This window comes from Lynx canadensis, chromosome B2, assembly GCF_007474595.2.
Source record: "Lynx canadensis isolate LIC74 chromosome B2, mLynCan4.pri.v2, whole genome shotgun sequence".
Taxonomy (NCBI): Eukaryota; Metazoa; Chordata; class Mammalia; order Carnivora; family Felidae; genus Lynx; species Lynx canadensis.
Window position 1 is genome coordinate 143,962,066 of NC_044307.1, and position 20,367 is coordinate 143,982,432.

Consider the following 20,367-nt stretch of genomic DNA (forward strand, 5'->3'; position numbering starts at 1 on the left):
AAATTTACCACCCACTGTTTTATCCAAAATACATAAAAGCTTGTGGGTTTGGTATGTTTGTCTTGCTCTCATCCTGTAATGATGTTCAAACATGATTGTACTTAAAGTCTTTAGGACCAGACAAATGAAGAGTCATTTGCTCTTTTGATAACAATATCAGAGAACACTGGAAAAAAAAATTCGTTTTCCCAGTCTGTGTTCCCGTAAGTTCATAGTCATGCTGTTTGCATAGCTGACCACCCACTGAAGCCAAGGCACGTGAAACTGCTGTCCACTAAAATGGGCCTGAAAGTCACATGGGACCCACCCAAAGATGCTACCAGTAGACCCGTGGAGCATTACAACATTGCCTATGGGAAGTCACTGAAAAGTCTTAAATACATCAAGGTGAATGCCGAGACGCACTCCTTCCTTATTGAGGATGTGGGTAAGTGACACTCTGGTCTTGTTCCCAGTCAGAACTAACTGTACACCAACCTTCTCAGTTCCCTTCTTAGGTAGGATGGCTGTTTGTGAGACACAGTGTGGACAGGCTCAAGGGACCTCCTGGTTCTTTGGGAATGGGGAGCCGAGTTCATGAGGCTGTGGCTTAACCTTTATCTTGCCCCTGGGCTTCCTCATTCTGCATTTGAATTCTAGTATTTCTGGATATCTCTCTAAATGGATGTAGGAAACCATTTTTAGTTTCTGAATGTGCTTTTGGAAAATACGTTGGTCCTTTGTTTGTTTCATAGAAACTCAACTACTTTGTAGCTTCATCTTGAGATTTCTAGTTTACAAATCAATCAGAGGTTACTCAAGTAATGAGTCCCTGTGAAGGTACGTATGTGCGATATTCGCTTAGCCACATCTGGTTCAAAGATGTAACATTCTCCCCGTTAAATTTGATTCTGGAAGTTTGTAATGTTTGCAGTTTTTCCTAGATATATTGTTTTATAAGTGCAGGTATAGGCGGTTTTGAACTTAGGTTTTGAGCTGCCACCTCCCAGGGATCCCCTGGCTTCTGCGTTTTTGATCTGACGAGCCTGAAACTCCATTTATTCTACAGTCACGTCACAGCCCAACCTCACGATGGATCGTGAAGAAGTAACAGAAGTCAGCATCCATGACAGCCAGGTCTCCCTGTGCCAGGTCACCATTTTCCTGCCTTCCTCTGGTGGATCAAAATCAACTCATGACTCCTTGGGTTCCTGGCCGTAGTCTACGCACTTACTCCTCCACCTCCTGCTCCCTAATGTTAGGTTTTCTGAGTAATGGAGCAGAGAGTGTATAGAAGGGGCATAAGGGGGGCCAGATTTCCTTCTTGGTAGTTCCAGCCACACATACATTTCTCTGAATCCTTTCCATGTCAGTATTACCCTAGAAAGTCCAACTACGAGGTTAAATGGAGATTCTGTTGGACCGAAGGCATGAGCAGGGTCATATCTGCTTGTTCAAACCTTAGGTTGTTAAGATTGCTGCAGAGAAGAAACACGTGCAAAAAGAGAGCCCTAGAGCTCACTGAAAAACAAATAATCCCTCCCAAGTAACTCACTGATGAGTTAACAGGAGTCAGAGACATGTGGATGACATTTCTTTGAAAATACGAATAACCTCAGGATGAAGAGAGAAAGTGCCTGGCGAAGCATGATTTTGCGTTCTGTCTGGATCTAGAGCATTTTCCCGTTGGTCTGGCAGGTCGTGCCAAACCCTCAATGCCACCAGGCCCTGCCTCAGTCAGACAGAAGTCACACTGGCCTTGAGCACAGCAGGGATGCTAGATGGCATCACTGTGTCGCTGTTCCTGGACCTCTGGCCCGAGAACTAAAGTTCCGTTGCAGGAATACTCCTCACTTTGAGAAATGTAATAACCGTTATTGTCTTTGATACAACTAACTCTTATCTCTCCAGCCTTTGGCCCCTCACATGCCCGCACACTTTCGTCTCCTCAAGGAGTTCGCACCTTCACTTACCTTTTGCAGTACTTTATTTTGAGGAAAACCAGCACTACTGGAGTTTCGCTTTCTGAAGCTGCACATTTGGGGCGCACTCACTTGGTAATGTGGCGTCTTGGCTTCCCTTCCTGTTCCACTGACTTCAGGAGCTCAGCCAAAGAGAGCATCGCAATTTGACCTTGACCCCTAGATGCAAGTCAAAAAGTGGAGCCCAGTTATTTCAAGATTAGCATTTCCAAGATTCCAACAACTGTTTTTCTAGATATTTGTTGAAATAGTCAAAGACAGCACGCAGATCTAGTAAAGGGAGTGTTTTACTGGGATAAGGGGAAAATTTCACGAAGCTTTATGTGTGTTGCAATGAAGATTTCCCATGTGCTAAATTTTATGAGTTCCACTGACATTTTCTTACTGTTTTTTGGAGATTTCTGTTTGGAGCTTTCATGGAGAGATATTATTGGCAGTTACTGATAGCATAGGTTAAAACATCTAGTTAGCAGACAGTGCATTTCTATTTCCTGCATTAATTTCACATTAAAAAACTCAAAAGCTTTTTCTGCCTACTGCTCATGGATCCAGGCTTATTACACATGCCATGTACTTTGTACTACAAATAAATTTTGTGTTCTTTGGGTCAGGTGTATTTTAGTTACATGAGAGGAATGTTAGCGATAGCGATTAAAACAGTGAGAGAGAAAGCCGTAGTTAGACTTGTCGCTTAATTCAGATTTCTTTATTTGGTTATATATGAGGAAGACGGTTAGTGAATCGAACTGTCATTCTTGGAGATGTGAAATGGTGGCTTGATATAAACCATATGTTTCAGAGCCGGGTGTAGTGTACTTTGTGCTGGTTACTGCAGAAAACCACAATGGAGTGAGCCGTCCAGTTTACAGAGCTGAAAGCCTGCCTGGTAAGTCTTACCTAGAATTGGAGGCTGTCTTTGTTACTTAGATTGGGAGAAACATCTCTCCTTGCTTTCTCAGGTCTACACAAACGTAGAATCTTTAAAGAGTTCCCAAACAGGAATTTTCTTTTTTTTTTTAGACTTGTCTAGCAAGCTGAAAGATTGAAAACTAGGAGAGATTTGCTCCTTCTTTTAAAGTAATTTGAATGTAGGTCATTCGTGTTTTGTCCTATTTTTTTGAGCACTCGTTAGAGTAAACCACGTGCAAAAGACCAAAAAGATGTGTTGTCGATAAAGCGTATGTGCCTTGTTACTGATGTGGCCTGAGCAGATCCTCTGGAAGAGTGTTGAAAAGACCATTAAATATACGTTAGGGCTGCGCAGAAATGTGGAAAATCCAATCGTTCTTGTTTCTAACTATGAAGTTGCATTTTCCTCATTTAGGAGGTGAATGGATCAAGATTGATGGTTTTCCCATTAAGGGTCCAGGACCATTTAATGAAACCGTCACAGGTACCTCGTGCTCCTTCGGTTCATGTCTTCACTGAGGCACCGTCTCGCAAGAGGGTGGTGTTTCTGTCACACACATGTGCTCACCAACCTTCATTCAGTTCCCATCGCTAAACTAACACACATGCCACACGGTTTTGGTCAACCTGCTGTGCACCTGATGGCCCAGACTGCAGCCATTGTTGCTCATTTCTCACTGTTCTTTCATGTTCTGGAGTGGGGAGGTGTCCGCGTCCACATCTGGGGATACTGTTGCACTGTTAACAGGCAAATATGGTGGTTGAGATGGCAGTCCTGGCCTGATGAGGATTGTTACAGCTCTTTTTCCTGTGGATGGCGTAAATGAATGGAACCCACCAAGCAGTGGCTTTTATTGGCTAATATGCTGCATGCATCAAGTCTTTCTCTGTTTTCTTGTAACCATGGGATATTTTGTGATATGTTAGAGAACCTGCCTTCCATCTCTGCTCCATATTTGTATATATGTTGTATCATTTGGATGTTGCTGTTGTCTAGTCATGTTGTTTTACTTGTTGAGAGAAGTGTGTACATTTCTTGTATGTTCTCGTATGAATGTGGTTGTTTTGGAGTGTGGTTGGATGATATCCCAAAGGCGATATGGCGAGGAACTGTATATTATTTTCATGACCCATGTTTTTAAGTACATCAGTCTGGTGTTGTTGTTGAGAGGAAGGTGAGTACTTTGAAACCAATGACCATAATCTGCTTCTCAGGTCAGATTTGATGGGTGTAGGCAGCTTCAAGGTCCCTTTTCCACCAAAAAGGGGTGGAAAAATGAAACAACCAGAAAAGGAAACTGGCTTTCCAGGAAAGGTGATATGTTTTTGTTCCAATATGTTGGACTTGTGTTGACCCCAGGGGTGATGGAAGGGAGACATGTTAGAGGTGATTACATGTGAAGGGATGAAATTTGGAAGAGAGAAGTAAGAGACAGACATGCATTGTGGAGTCATGCTCCAGAGTGAGAGTGCGAGCAGAGAGTGTATGAGGGTGACAGGAGAGACAAGAGCAAAAGGCCAAGGGTCAAAACGGAGAGGATGGTGACAGTAAAGTAGCCAAGATGGTAGTACACCTAGGAATATGCAGAATAGACAAGGGTGTTTATTCCTCGATTGTCTACCCCTGAAGAGGGACATGTAAACTCTTTGCTGACAGAGGTTCAGTGCCTTGTATTTGAATCTTGTATTTTAAATGACCATTTTATTTTTTATAATCTTTCTGATAAAGTTTTCTGAATGTCAGTGGTTTTAGAACAAATAGTTTTCTTTTGCTTTTTCTTAAGTAATGAATTTCTTGTGCCTTATTTAATAGAAGTACGTGTATGTATGACCTTTCTGTGTGTGTGTGTGTGTGTGTGTGTGTGTGTGTGTGTGTATGATATAAGCATGAACTACCAAAATGCTGGGAATTGGGACTCATGGACAATCGTGTTCCAACTCATTATTGGTCTTATGTACAGTAAGATGATTTAACCTCTCTCTGTAGAAGACTTTGTGTGCCCTAGTTGTCAAAGAGCACTCTTCTATAATACATAATAGTATATTTGTTATACATTATGTTACAAAAGATACTGGAAGAAATTAGCTGAAACAATTTACAGCATATGGTGTAAAGCAGAATTTTTTTAATGAATATCCAGAATGCATGGACTTGGTGACAGTGCACATTTCATTGTTATTAAAATAATAAGAATAATTTATGAGAAGTGATCAAGAAGTGATCGGCATGCATCTACACCTTTTTTTATAAGGCTTGGAAAATACTATGCTGCTGTTCTGAGGAATGGTTAATAAATTATAATCCTGGTAGTTAAACAAAAGAAGTATTCTGAATTCCAAGTGTCTTCATTCAAAGGAAGGGATTTGTCCTGGAGATATTGGCAGACATTGGCATTGACTCCTGGGGTGAGGTCCCAAGGGTTCCCTTTAGTGCTTTGACTGGTGACATCCCACTTTATTCTAGTGTTTTATTTGAAGCCAGAGGAAAATCTATTCTTTTGCTTTGCTGGAAACAGTAGTTTCAGTTCAAATTCCAGAAGGCCTCTTTATGCTGCTGAGACCTATCTTGACCTCGTTATCTTTCCTTAATTATTAGATTCATTCATTTAGCGCCATTGGTTTTGCCAGCATGTCTGGATGCTAAAGATACAATAATGAAGAAGATAGACAAGCGCTTGCCTTAATGGAGACTGTAGTCTAGAGGGAAAGAAAGATAATAAACATATAAGCAAAACATAATGCATATAATCTGTATTAGTTTGCTAGGGTCGCCATAACAAAATACCACAGAGCGTGGCTTAAACAATAGATGTTTATTTTCTCGCAGTTCTAGAGCCTGGAAGTCCAAGATCAAGGTGTCAGCAGGTCTGATTTCCCCTGAGGACTCTCTCTTTGGCTTGCCTTTCCTCTAGGAGTGCACATTCTTGGTATCTCTTTGTGTCTCCGAATTTCTTCTCCTTAAAAGGACACCAGTTAGATAGGATTAGGGCCCACCCCAGGGGCCTCACTGTAATTTAACCACCTCTTAAAGGCTCAGTCTCCAAATACATTTACCTCCTGGGATAACTGAGGGTCAGGACTTCAACACGTAAATTTGGGCGGGGGTGGGGGTGGGTGGGGACACAATTCAGCCTGTAGCATGATCATAAGTTCTTTGAAAAGTGAACAACATTGAGATCTAGAATAAGCAGGGTGGGGGAGCCCAGGAGGCGCAAAGATGGTGACACCAGGCTGAGATGGTATGGGGACCGCGGGGGTGAGCGTAGGAGGAAGAACGTGCCAGGGCCGACTTGAGTGATTCTCAGACTGGTCGCTTGTCCAAATCTGAAAACCCAGAGGACTCAGAAAGTAAGAGGACTACGGGGCGCCTGGGTGGCGCAGTCGGTTAAGTGTCCGACTTCAGCCAGGTCACGATCTCGCGGTACGTGAGTTCGAGCCCCGCGTCGGGCTCTGGGCTGATGGCTCGGAGCCTGGAGCCTGCTTCCGATTCTGTGTCTCCCTCTCTCTCTGCCCCTTCCCCGTTCATGCTCTGTCTCTCTCTGTCCCAAAAATAAATAAACGTTGGAAAAAAAAAAAAAAAAAGTAAGAGGACTAAGCAGAACTGCAATTCCCTGGCAGAAGTTTCAGCTTTGGCTTTGGGTAGCTCCTGTTCTATCTTTCAGCTAGAAAGTTCTCTGTGTATTTAAATGTAAGATCCCTCTCACTGAGACTTAAACCCATATTCCTCTGTTTAGTCCAGGGAAGAGAAGTCCCAAGTTCAGATACTGGAATCTTATTATTTACCTCCCCTGAAGACTTCTTTTCTGAAGCTGTTTTAGCTTTTTATTCCCCCTGTTGACTGGATGTGGGGTTATATGGTCTGTGCAAAGCCAGACACTGGGGTCGGGACAGGACCATGGCCCGACTCTGATTCCAACCAGCCCAGCGACTGGGCGCGCAGGTCAACCTGCCTTCACCAGGCTCTTCATCTGGAAAATTTTAGTTCTCAGTAAGATCATATGTATTTTTTTTAAGTTTATTTCTTTATTTTGAGAGAGAGAGAGAAGAGAGCAGTGGAGGGGCAGAGAGAGAGGGAGAGAGAGAGAATCCCAAGCAGGCTCTGTGCCGACAGTGGGGCATGAACTCAGGAATCTTGAGATCGTGACCTGAGCCAAAGTCAAGAGTCAGATAGATGCTCAACCCACTGAGCCACCCAGGCGCCCCGGATCATATGTATTTTTAATAAGGTGATGGTTTTCTAAAAATCGTCATGCTGCCCTTAAGCTATGGGGCCCAAACTAGACATAATATGGAGGGAAAAGTCAGATTTGTGCCTCATATTTTGTTATATCATATTTTAGTTCCTGAAGCTTGCTCATTTTGTAGACAATTAACTTATAGCTCAGACTTGAGCCCACAGTTCTCCGTGGCCATTCTCAGCCAACACTGGCTTGGTACCTGACCTCCAGTTTGCTCCCCAAATACAAATAGCATGTTGGCGCTAGGCTCATAATGGTCTGTCCACACTGGCGTCCTTCATGACAGTGGCCCATGTGACAGCTTCACCTCAAGCTTTCCAGCTGCTGCCACCTACCACCCGTGGTAAAGCTGTTCCTCTCCACAGTCATCTCGCCTCCTCAACTGCCTCGCTCTCCTGAGCTCGCTTTCAGACCTACTCAGGCTTTGGGTCCAGAGACACGTCCCATTTCCACGGTCCAGAGCCGTCTCCTGGTTCACTTCTCGTCTTATCCTGGTCCCACTCATGTCAGCACGGCCGGCCCCCTGACAGAGGGACAGCCTCAGTGGCCTGCTAGTCCCCCACCCCCCCGCCCCCCATCCCTCCTGCCTGTGCGTTGTTGAGCCTCATGGGAGAAGCAGAGAGTTGAGCTGATCTGCACCATTGTCACTCCTTACGGCTGGTTAGCCAACTCCACGCGGGTCCTCAGCGCTGCTTGGCTGTTGTTCTATGTGCCCTAAATCCAGCTCCTTCTTTTCTTCCATGGGTTGGGCCAGAATGTTGCCACTTTGCTCAGGCTCCTCCCTCTGCCCGTTCTCCTCTCACTTTTAGCCCTGCTTCCCTCCTCCCTGGGAAATAAAGGCCATCAGCGTGACACCCCTCCTCTTATTTCCTGTGACCTCCAAACTCTCATCTCCCTTCCCTCCTCTCGGCTCTGAGGAAAGCTGCAGTCTCCACGTCTCTTCAAGGCTGACTTCATGCACGTGAAGCTGCTTTGCACGCGTGGTCAAGCCAGAGGGCAGGCCTGGGTTCGCATCCATCATGGCAGCCCCGACGCTCCCCTCAGTGCCTGCCTCAAACAGCTGATACCTGCTGTTGAACAGGTGTCCAATTATTTGACATGGAAATGATGAATCAGGAAGCCATGCGCCCCACAGTTTGGCGTCTTCCTGCCCTGGCATTTCTTTTCATAGGCAATACCTATAGGCATATGAGAAATGGGTATTTCATAATCTAGAAATACGAATTCTGCCCTTTTCTATCAGTTTGCTCATCAAAATGAGCACTGACCTTCAGGTGTATTTTCGTGCCAATTTATTTAAATGTGACTGATGTCGAGCGTGGAAACTCTAACCCTGGTGTGCAGCGATGGGCTGTTTCCTGACCTGTTGACTTCAAGCCGCTGTCCCCATCAAGCCGGTGTCTCTGCCCTGTGCACGGCTGCCCGGGCTGCCCAGGACATTCCCAGATCCAGATTCCTCAGCTGTAACATGCTGCACTCGACAAGAAGTTTTTAGGCTCCTTTTCTAAGAACTGTCTCAGGTTCTAGGTTTCATTCTACGGTTCCTTTCAGCTTTGAAAGTTCGTGAATTTTGGACACTAAGTGGATTGATTCACCACTTTTCATGGATGATTTTAAGCTTAGCAGGCGATTGGGAATCATTTTTATTACTGAGAAATGGCTCTGAGCCTTTCTCTCCACCCTACTTTGGCTGTTTTAGGTCAACAAAGTCAAAAATCCTATTGGCAAAGGGAGAAACACTGACTTGGAGTGTCTGGTGTTGAATGTGTGCCCAAGGACACACAAGTGCACAGCAGAAAGAATTGTCTCCAGGGATCCACTGAAAGTGCCTCCCCCAACAGCCCCCCCGTCTGTGCTGCCCTCCCCTTCTCTGTGTGTGGTGGCAGGAATCCTGCCACGTGGGCCAGAAGACACGCGTCCGTGTCACTCTGGGTAAAAGGTGCCGGCACAACCCACCTGTGGGCAAATCACACACAGTGCTGATTATCTGATTATCCATCAGGTAATGCTGGAGCCAGACCATGGGCTGCTCTGTGCCAGACTTAGAGTAGACTGCAGTCCAGAAATTTTTAATTAATTATGATCAGTTGGTCTTTTTGCAAGCTAGTTTCCATTAACGTCCCGGCCAACGGGGGTTTAATAATGTCTGTGGCATTATTTCCTCGGGAGCTTTCTCATGCCATCATCAGTTGTTACTAAGTACGGTTTGCAGGGCAAAAATCAATTTCTGGTTCACAGCCCGGGTGGTGAGCTCCTCAAGGGCCGGGTCCTTTGATTTACTCATTTTTTTTTATGTTTATTTATTTTTGAAAGAGAGAGAGAGAGACACAGAGAGAGACAGAGAGTGAGTGGGGGAGGGGCAGAGGGAGAGGGAGAGGGAGACACAGAATCCAAAGCAGACTCCAGGCTCTGAGCTGTCAGCACAGAGTCTGGCGCGGGGCTCGAACTCACAAACCATGAGATCATGACCTGAGCTGAAGTCGGATGCTTTAATCGACTGAGCCACCCAGGCACCCCAATTTACTCATCTGTTTATCTCCAGGGCCTGGGGCAAGCACACAGTAGGTGCTCCATAAATGTTTTTTAAGCAGAAATGCACTTGGAGGCTGCTTCCACTGGGGGGCTGTGCCCTGGTATAGGAGATGAGCAGTGACGAGAGCTTCCGCATCACACAGCGCCCTGTCAGGAGGCCAGGGTCACCTCTGCCTGGTTCAGCCGCGGACTCTGGGGTGGTCCTGGGCCGGCCGGTGTGTCGGCCACAGAGCGGTGTGGTCGTTAATCAGAGATCCTAATTCTTGCCTTCTGTTTCTTGGAATGATATTGACTGTGTCTGTGGATTGGGATTCCTCGAGGCGGCTGGTCTGTGAGATGAGATGGGTGCACAGTCCCTCTGCTGTGGGGTTACCTCTCGGTCCCTCGGAGGCACTGCCCGGAGACAGGTGCCTTCCTCTTGGGGGCTCCCAGCTCTTTATCAGAGTGACTGCTTCCAAGTCGCCTGTCACATTAGGGGGGAGACTTCCCTAACCTTCAGGCCCGTTCTTCAGTAATGAGAAAGTAGGGCGTGGAGGCTTGTGTGCGGAGCTGTGTGACTTCTCACGTGGCCGGATGTGCTTGGGTCAGAGCCAAGCCCTCGGGGGTTCCAGCCCCCACAGGTTTCCCCTGGAAGGGAGTCAGGAGCCATCACCGACGGCCTTCTCTGACGCCAGGGCTTCAACCAGCCTTCTGTGGCGTTTCCCCTGTATTGATGAAAAGGATATGTGCTCACAGATTTTCCCTTCCGTGAGTTGCTAGGAAGCCAGTGGCCAGGAGTGAGGCTGTTTGCTCGGGGTGGGCTGGTGCTCCCTTCAGAGCCGATGAGTGGCTGCTCCAAGCAGACAGGGCAGGGCCGAAAGCTGGAGAGATGAGCTGTCCCCACGTGAGTGGCCTTGAGTGAGGGGCTGCTCTCCCTGCCTTCATGTCCTGCGGTCATTACTAAACCCAGTGCTTCTGACGAGGTCAGCGTCCTGGGGGCCAGGTGCCGCCCTCTGACTTCATATCCACCGTGGCCTTTTCTTTTGATGTCTGAGTGGAAGAGAGGGAGGGCGTGGCCCCTGTGAGGTCGCCAAAGAGGGATGTGCTCATAAGGCAGGATCCCTGCAAATGCAGATCTTAGTCCTGAAAGAAAGCCCTTTTCTCTTTTAGCTTTTCAGCCTATTCAAATATCGTAACTGGGTCTTCCATTTGCAAAGGACATGTTGGGTCACAGTAAGAAGTTGAATTCTTAGTAGCCACTCAGCAAAAACATGGTCTTCATTTCCAGGGAACGAGTGCGTTACTTAGTTGTCTACTCCCGAATGAGAGCGATGTAGACGAGCTTTAAGACTAAAACAACTGAACCAAACAAACCTTTGAACTGGGACATGATTTTCCTCAGAATATTTCCCAGTCCTTCGTCTCGGCCTCCATAGTCTCCGTGTTACACCGCGGGGTGAAGAAATGCCAGAGGTCTGCATTTCAGCCGCTGAGGAGGTCAGAAAAGGACCGTTCCCCCTTTTGCTTTTCTGTGGCCCCCGTGGGTCCTCAGGAAGTGCCTCTGGAAATGACGATACCCCTAGAGGGATCTAGAGCAGACGCTTTCAGTGACTGCGACTGCCCATCATGGATGGAGGAGGCCTCCACAGCTGGAGAAGCTCCCTGGATCCCCTCACGCTGTGTCCGTGGGGCTGGGCCAGGGCTGGGCTCCCCCCAGGCTCCTGTCGCAGGTGGCTGAGGACATCGGTGGCTGGTGTTGTTCTTCAAGGCTTATACAGGAGCTACTGCCGTGAGTAGGAAGCAGACCCTTGCTCTGCCTACACAGTAAGATGGTCAGCTTAGTGTGGGGAGAGATGCCCCTCGAAAGGCTTAGGATCTATAAGAACTGAGGAATGTGTCCATGCAGGTGGTTGCTGAACCTCTTAATTCTTGTGCCGGTGGCCAGGCTTCATGACCAACTTGTGCAGGTGTCACTCATGTAGCACTGGCCGCCATCTCAGGGTGACCTGGCATTTTGTAGCCCTGGTCCTGTGGGGTGAAATCGGTGGCATAAAGTACTTTTCACTGATGTTCTTTGCACCACCGAGGTCGAAGTCAGCCACCGTTTGACACGTTGGATAACATCCTGAAGCTGCTGACGCACTAGTGGTTCTTGGGGCTTCTAAACCTGGGGTTCTTGGAACCTGGAAGTCCGTGAAGGTATAGGATTCACCGGCCGTGTCCACAGGAAGTGCTTTCTTGATGATCAGTCATTCAAAACGTTACTTTCTAGTGTAAAACAAACACCAAAATATTAAAGAGTAGTCTGCAGAATTGACGTGCAATTTTGAGATAAAGACTGCATAAATTGCCTTACTCCAGGCTTCTGGGATTGTGCCATCTGCTTTTGCTGTTAAGTAAACTCTGGTGAAAAGTTTGAGGAGCTATGCTAAGTGATAACGTGAAACGAACAGCCAAACAAAACAATATGGCCACAGCTGAGTGGTCCCAGGATGGCGGAAAGTATTTGCTTTGTTTCTGGGACCATCCCTACTGGATTCCGAGTGCCCTATTTTAGGGCACCAGTGCTGGCTGCCTCACACAGCCTGTGGGGTTCTGACCACACCGTCCTTTCTCCACGCCATGCCAAGAAGGATGCCCTGAGGCTTGTCATCTGGTGACAGCCTGGACATCACTGCATCATCCCAGGGAGCAGGAGAGAAGAGTTTGTGAAGACCTGGACAGGTCCAGGGGGCAGGAGAAAGCTTGACGGAAGACACTTAGGTTGGTTGATTTAAGAGTTAGTGTGAGATGTTTTATAAAGGCTCTTTAGGGTTCGTGATCCATCACAATGTTAGTAATTGACATTGATTAGCTTGGGGGAGATCAAGGTTGTTTTTCTTTCTTTTTCTCTTTCTTTTTTTGAAGATCTTCTGTCTTCTCCCAAGCCCTGAAAAGGCAGTAAGGGTCCAGTGCCTCCAAGTGTGGGCTTAGGGCCACCGCTCTAGTGTCTCTGAAGGACGGAGAGATGTGTCTAACTTGCAAAAATTCTCTCCTTCATGTTCTGAATGCTTCCCCGGATGAGTCAGGCGGCCAGGCCGTCGGTGGTGCTGCCCAGGTCCTGGGCTCTTCATCAGACGGTCTTCCCTGGAGTGCTGAAATGTATAAATGTCAGGGGAACCGTGTGATGAGTGTATCCTGATGGGACAGATGGACCAACTTCTCTTAAGAGCAGCCGGGTCCTTGGGGTCTATGCTGACATTTTCCGTAAGTGGGTGTCCTCGTGGTGTGGAAGTCACGGGCAGTGATTACTGGAGCTGCAGACCAGATCCTTCACCTGAGGTGTCTGTGAGGCACCAAGGGGACCTTCTCCCAGGGCAGCCGCCATGCTGGCCGCTGGTGACACCGACTCTATAACCACCGGGAACTTCTGAACAAGAACGAAGTGGAGAGAATCAGAGCTACAGATCCCACAGATCAGGGTTCCAGCCCAGCTTAGTGCCCCTGCTGTCTGGCTTTGAATCCCCCCTTAACCATTCTGAGCCTCGCTTCCTTTGTAAATGGGCCATTATTGGATTATTGTGAGGATGTTTGTCAAATGCCTTCTGCCTGGTAGGGATCCAATTATCTTACGAAGGTTGGTGACATGGTGACAGACACTATTCCAAAATAAAGAAATAAGACAGTCTTTCTCTTTCTGGTTAAGTAATTCTTTATTGTTAAAAATATTTTCTCACTGTTGTTAAGTTGTTAGTAATAAACTGTCAAATAAAAATATTTGGCCTATCACACAAAAGCTTAGTAGTCAAATCACTGAGGGTGTTTACTGGAAACGAAAACATGGCATTAAAAGGACTTCAGAGGAAGAACTGCAAATGTGGGTGTGTGGAAGGAGAGTTTTGTGAAACATGCAGAGGTGTCTCAGGAGATTACGTGTCAGAGCTCGCCCAGGAAGGAGCCCTTGGCAGACAGAGGTGCTTGCAAACCTATCTTGGCAGATGTCAGTCAGTGCTGGCCTGGACCTATGTTAGCGACAGGGAATCCATACTCTGAGTGGGGACAGCAAAGCCCATGTCCTGTCTCTGTTCTGGCTGTCCGTGGTTCATCTTCACACCCCTCTAATGCACATTTTCTCCCCTTTTCCCATCCTGTCTCTTCCTTATCATGTTTATTCATCAAATGTGCACGTAAGCTTTGGACTCTCTGGCCCTGATGGGGGTGGGGGCTGGGGAGTGTTTCCACAAGCCTTCCAGGTGATTCCGCCCCACACTACCGTGTGGGGGCCACTACTCTAGCCTCACAGGCTGGACCTCTTCTCGCTGGACGGACCGGTGCCCCCACTGGCCTCGGGGGTCTGATGTTTGGGGTTGGTGGGGAAGCTGCCTGGGGCAGAGGACGAGTGAGCACACAGGCCTGCCCTGCGAGGCCATGGGAATGGGGATAAGGGCCATTTACCTTTATCTTTGTGAGGCCTGGAGGTCAGGGAAGTGGGGTGTCAAGTTGGTCAGTGGAAGAGACCACTTAAACCTGGTCCTCAGAGCTGCGCACCGAGTGATACCTCACACTCTGCGGAAAATGAGAATGTCCTGGTAGCTGAGGCCAGGCTGAGGAAAGTGGTCCCTGGACAGCAGTGGCCACGGACTCTTTTAGGCCAGCGAAGAGGAGGGACTTGATAATTGTTAGATGCTTTCAGTTCATGGTGCAAAAAGGGGTCTGGATTAGACCACCTCGCATTTGAGAAGGTTTTCAACGTAAAGAGTCTTTGGCAATAGGGCATCTTTTGCTTTTGTCTGGTTCTTTGCAACGCATTTTCGTGGCGCCCCCCGTGTGCAAGGCATCATGATGAGCTGTGTAGCGCAAGTGTGGCCCACCCATCCAGTGAGTCTGGTAAATGAATTTCATTTTTATCACAACTGCACACACAGCTAGCAATGAATGTGTGCTTAATATATGCCAGGAACAGTTTTAAATGCCTTTTGTGGATTAATATTACAAAATTCGACATGCTATATACTACTTTACAGAGGAGGAAATGGAGCTTCAGTGAATATTCTCAAAGTCACACAGCTAGTGAGTATCAGACTCAGATTCAAACCCTGACTTTAGAGTCTGTGGAAACCCAATTCAGAAGCAACCATGTTTAACTAGCTTCAAATTGTAGATGGGCAGAGCATCACGTTGGTTTTTAAAGTTTTTTTCTTTGCATCAAGAGCACATTCTGAGTCCGTGTAATTTCAGAATATTTGCCAATTGGTGTGGCTGGCAGTACAGGTCAGGAGCGATGTCCTAATCCTGTTTGACTTTCTGAGGTCTGCTATAATCCAGATGGTAATTGTTGTCCCCAGTTGACCTGCCAGGTAGATGGTGTGTAATTGATCGCCACAGGTCTTCTGTTATTGACCAGTTCTGAGTAAGATCTACCTGGTTAGGTTGTACCAGGAGCAAGGGAGAGATTGTGTCCCGCCAAGGTTAAAATACACTCTGCACTGGTCAATGTGAGCGGGATTACCCGTGGCAATTGTGACTTCCTGTTTTCAAGATAAAAGACTTACAGAGATTTATTAGAAAAATTTCACAGGGCTTCTGTGAAGCTATCACATACAGCTTAGAGAAGACACCGAAATAGTTTCATTGCAAGTAAATGTGAACCATACGGATAGTTTTGTTTTTTTTTTTAATGTGTGCATCAGCTTAGAAGAGAGTTACCAGATGATCTATAAAAGGTCTATGAAAGATGTTTGATGGTGTGAAGGACCCAGCATATTAAAGAAATTTTCAAAATACCTGAAAAAAAAATTATAGCTGGCGTTTCTAAAACCAAGGTTAGAAAAATGGAGGGCTGTGTTGAGGGGGGTTGGAAAAATGGAGGGCTGTGTTGAGGGGGGCATTTTCACCTTACTCTGTGGTTTTCAGAGTCTGGAACGTCCGTGTGGTGTGGGAACAGTTCTCAGGGCAATCTTTGGTGAGAGGCCTTCTCTTGTTTGTTTGTTACCTGCTGGGTATACTGTCTGGTCCATTGAAACACACGCACGCCCACATACACGCACACACACACGTGCGCGTGCCCACACACACACTCTTAGTGCCCACTGTACGAGGCATTATACTCATACCCTGAAGACGGCCTGTTCAGTTCTGAACCTTGTTTGACATTCATTCATTGGCAGACGAGGTTAGGTGGTTGCCAAGGTGGCATATGGGGTGAGGGGAGAACGTAAAGGGGAGGCGTCTAGTTAGACAAGATTGGAACTCGGCCCGCAGTGGTGGAATTCGGGTCTCCACTGGGCACTCGGTAGCTGTGCGGCCTTGGGTCAGTGACTTCATCTCTTTGAACATCAGTTTTCTCTCAGGGATTATGATGTCTGTCCTACTTACTTGGAAGCTCTTGTAAAGACAATTAAAATAAACCATGTGAGGGCTTGGGATAAACTGTGAAGGTCTGTATACAGTAGGCAGTGTGGTTGGTGGTTGGGGCTGGCCTCAGCCCTGTGGTTGGTGGTTGGGGCTAGCCTCAGCCCCGTTCCCTGTTTTCCCCTGAGTTCCTTGTACAGCAGGCTCAGCCTCCTTCCCAGCCCTGGTGCGGAGAGGTTGGACAGCAGGTCGGAGCCGGGGGTGAAAGCCCATACGATCTGAGGGGGCAGCCACTGTCTTTGCCACTGGGCAGTGTGGTGGATAGTTAGTGGGCCTCGTGTGGGTCAAGACAGAGCCACAGGCACGTCAGGCAACAAACTTGTGCCGTCTGAGACTGAACTCCTTGTCCTTGGAACCTTACCCCTTCCTCCTCCTCAGGGACTCTGTCACTTTTCCTTGTTACTGTTTTGTCAGTATTTTACTGTTGAGTGTCGGAGGTTATTTGTCTGGAGCAGAGACCCGCCACGTTCCCCAGGCCCAGCAGTGACAGTGCACCCTCCGGGAACACTTTCCACTGTAGCACGCGGGACATGGCTGGAAGCGTCCCAGGCCTGGAGGAGAGCTCCAGGGCAGGGAACAACCATCTCTGTCCAATAATTTATTTTTTAGCTGACTCCTGTAAGACCCATGTGTGTGTTTTCAGTACATTTGCCCATTTTGCTGGACGTCATCCCAGAACTCCCGTGCTGACGTGTTGCTTTCTGCAGTGGTAGGAGCATCACTGTAGGCCGCAGAGGGCTTTAGACCAAGAGCTCGGGGTGGGTGAGTAACACTGAGAACAGTCAAATTGATAACAGCACCATGGACATCTGTCCTGTTTACTGCCGCTCCTCGAGAAACAGACTGTGGCAGCCATGGTTGGGTGGTGACCCTGTCATTTCCACCCAAAAAACAAGCGGTGCAAATGGCCTGTGGCAGCTTGAGCAAGAGTCATTTTCAACCCCACATCACTGAGAGGCGCCCTTGAAGAGGTATGAACTTTTTATAAAAGTCAAATAAACATCATATGTTGTTGGCAGAGATCATTTTCACCTTTTACACTTTTTAAAAATGTAGTACCAACCCCTGCCCAATGCTGGGCATCCAGTGAAATCAAACCCCAACCTCAGGTGGTTCACCCTCAGAGAGTCTGTGTCATTAACTCATGAGAGGATCTTCTGTTAAAATGGAATTTCGTGTGTGTGGTGACAGTTTGCATTAGAGTCCCACGGGTAAAAATGACTTAGAAGATGTAAAGACAGAATGAAGCAAAGGGTTTTGCTTCCTGTAAAATTTTCTTTCTTGACTTCTATGCCCATGCTTATGGCTCCTGTAAAGTCTATTTCATCACTTTGCACAAATCTGAAAATGACATGAACACTATTCCTGAGAAATTAAGCTTGGTTATGTATTTTGTTCTGATGAATGTCCCCCCAAGATCTGCTAACTTTAAAAAACAAACCAAAACGTCGTTGTTGATAAGTGAGACTGAACATGCTGTTCCTTATTCAGATTTTACTTTTATATGTGTTGTTTTATAAGACATTTTCCTCAGTATTTAAAAAAAAAATCTTTTCACTGTAGCCCCACACAAAGTCTGTTTGTCAGTGACCCATGCTGATGAAGAAATTCATGTCCACCTCTGTGACACCGTCATCTGTGGATAACTCAAACACTTAATAAGTTTTGGCAACCTGGATCTTTCTAGAAACATGGGACATCGCATTGTTATGGGTATGAAGTAAGAGATCCCCACTGGGAACTCTTAAGAATAACAAATCATAGGATTAATATAGGAACTCATATAGTTAATCAATGCTGTGCCATTAATGAGTATTAGTACTGAACAGTTTTGGCAAATGATTTTCTTTTGAGCTACTTAAATGAATATATTTGTCTTTCCATATCATTTGGTGGTCCTTAATTTTTATAGAGGCTAGTCCTTGAAATTGAGAGCCTACCTCTTAACTTGGAACAAAACGGAGATCAGTTTGGTATAACTCCAGGAAAAGTTACTCGATATCAGGCTGCAAGTTCCATAAAGTTAGTCCCTTGACTACACTATTGGGCTAAAAACAAAAAATCTTAATAGTTACTACTTTGAGGGGCACCTGGGTGGCTCAGGTGGTTGAGCATCCAACTCTTGATTTTGGCTCAGGTCGTGATCTCAGGGATCGAGCCCTGCGTCAGCCTCCATGCTGAACATGGAACCTGTTTGAGATTCTCTCTCTCTCTCTCTCTCTCTCTCTCTCTCTGTCTCTGTCTCTCTCCCTCTTTCCCCCCCTCCCTCCCTCTGCCCCTCCCCTGCTTGCACGCATGCTCTCTCTCTCAAATAAAAAAAAAATTACTACTTTGCATATTGGGCAAAATATTTATTTTACCATAACATGATATTCTCTAAGTAGTCTTTAGGAATGCAGGTGCCCAGTAACTGAGTAGGTAACTCCAGCTAGTGTACAAAAGAATATCCCTTTTGATTACATTTAAGACATTGGAGCCATGTGTCTGGCTTTTTAGAATAACCATCTCTAGTGTCTATTTGTGTTATTGAAACTCACACTAACTCGTGACATTAGATTCTGTTTCTATGTCTTTGCTTAGCTAAGAATGTCTAAAACACTAGTCAGAATTACTAATGGGCTGATGTAGGTTGAAGAACAATACCTGGGAAGACCTGGCCTCTGTAACCAGAGAGACACATATTAGCCTAACCGTATCCTGATGCAGGGCTAGAATGTGGCCCACTGTCAGAAACAGGCAGTGTGGTCTCCCCAGGGCCCCTCACCCTTGTTCCCAAACTTGTCGGCTCTTAACTGATGTAAAAACAAGATTCAAAACACTAAGTACTGGCCACCAGAATGCATTGCTTTGAAAAAAGTGAACAGTCAGAGCGTTTCTGGAGATCGGCATTTAGCAAGAGGATTTCTAGGCATTGATGTCACGAGAAGGAAAGAGCGGAGACTGGGGTGAGCAGCGGGGTTTACCTGGCGGGGCAAGGCAGCCATGAAAGAGAAATTACAATAAAAAGCAGAAGCCAGTTAGTATTTAGCTCTTAGGGGTTTAACCGTAAAGACAAGGAGAGGCTGTCTTTTCAGCCTTAGAGAGGAGAGCTTCCTGGAGGACAGTTAGAAATAGTACCGAATTGCATTTCCTATGTTTTTACACTGACCTTTAGCTCTCACCGGAGAATATATAGTTTTGGCCTTAAGAACTCAAAACAGGTGAAAAAGGACGTTGTAAAACATCCAAGATTTCTGGCTGGCAGCCCCACAGTGGTATGTTTCCACTTGAAGTTCTCGAGAACTCTCGGTCCGAAATGCGGGGAGGAACATGTGAGTGGAGTGTCGATACCCGTGGGGGAAATACGTTCCTCCTCGAATGCGTTAGCGAACATGGAGGTTTCGAGCACAGCTGCCAGACTTTGGACTGACTTGACATACTCAATGGTTAAGTCTGAGGGGTGTACTGTTTAATAATTTCTGTGTCATGTCCTCTTTAAGAAAAGGAAGTGCCAAACAAGCCCTTGCGCGTGCGTGTCCGATCCTCAGACGACCGGCTCTCCGTTGCGTGGAAGGCACCACGCCTGTCGGGAGCCAAGAGTCCACGCAGATCACGGGGTTTTCTTCTGGGCTACGGGGAAAGTGGCCGGAAGATGAATTATGTTCCGCTGACAAGAGATGAGCGAACACACGAAATTAAAAAGCTGGGTGAGTTTAATGGTAACTGATGTTTTGATGACCGATGCAATCTTGTCAATGTTTAGAAGCTCGTTGATGACAGAAAGGTACATGGTAGGCGTAGCGTTCATTTTCCAGGTATTGCGATTCTTCCGAACTGAACTCTGCAAGGTCTGCCCTCCGTGCCTCTGCCCTTTCAGCCTTCCGTTAGGGGCAGGACAAGGCCTCCCCTCCAGGTGTCCATCAGTTCCTTGAGTTGGGCCATTTTTCTGGACATGAGAGGGAAGCTAAGGTTTTCTCATCTTGTCTCTGTTTCCACCATTTTGTCCTTTTTTTTTTTTGGTAATGTTTTATTTATTTTTGAAAGACAGTGCAGGTGGGGGAGGAGCAGCAAGAGGGGGACAAAGGATCCAAAGTGGGCTCTGCACTGTCACCCAGAGCCCGATGCACAGCTCAAACTCATGGTCTGCGGGATTGTGACCTGAGTTGGACGCTGAACTGACTGAGCCACCCAGGTGCCCCACCGTTTTGTTCTTTTAAGCTTTGTCCTAGATCCCAGGACACTGGAACTTGGGTCCTTTCAAGATGAAATGTGGTGACTGCTGATGGAAGCTGCATATCAGGCCTGCCTTCCTCCTTCTCTGCAAACCTTTATTGTGGGAAGGAAGCCTTGGCCACGGAACGTGGATGGGAGGGAACGTC

General features: G+C 46.8%; 1 protein-coding gene across 1 annotated transcript in view; it reads left to right on the forward strand.

Moving 5' to 3' along the window:
- Window positions 1–264: 264 nt before the first annotated feature.
- Window positions 265–20,367, forward strand: part of FNDC1 (fibronectin type III domain containing 1) — an 80,280-nt gene continuing 60,177 nt past the window's right edge. The window contains exons 1-4 of the mRNA XM_032593271.1: window positions 265–427; window positions 2,761–2,847; window positions 3,286–3,354; window positions 19,489–19,695. Coding sequence (XP_032449162.1) covers window positions 280–427; window positions 2,761–2,847; window positions 3,286–3,354; window positions 19,489–19,695 — 511 coding nt within the window. The 5' untranslated portion in view covers window positions 265–279. The remainder of the gene's footprint in view (window positions 428–2,760; window positions 2,848–3,285; window positions 3,355–19,488; window positions 19,696–20,367) is intronic.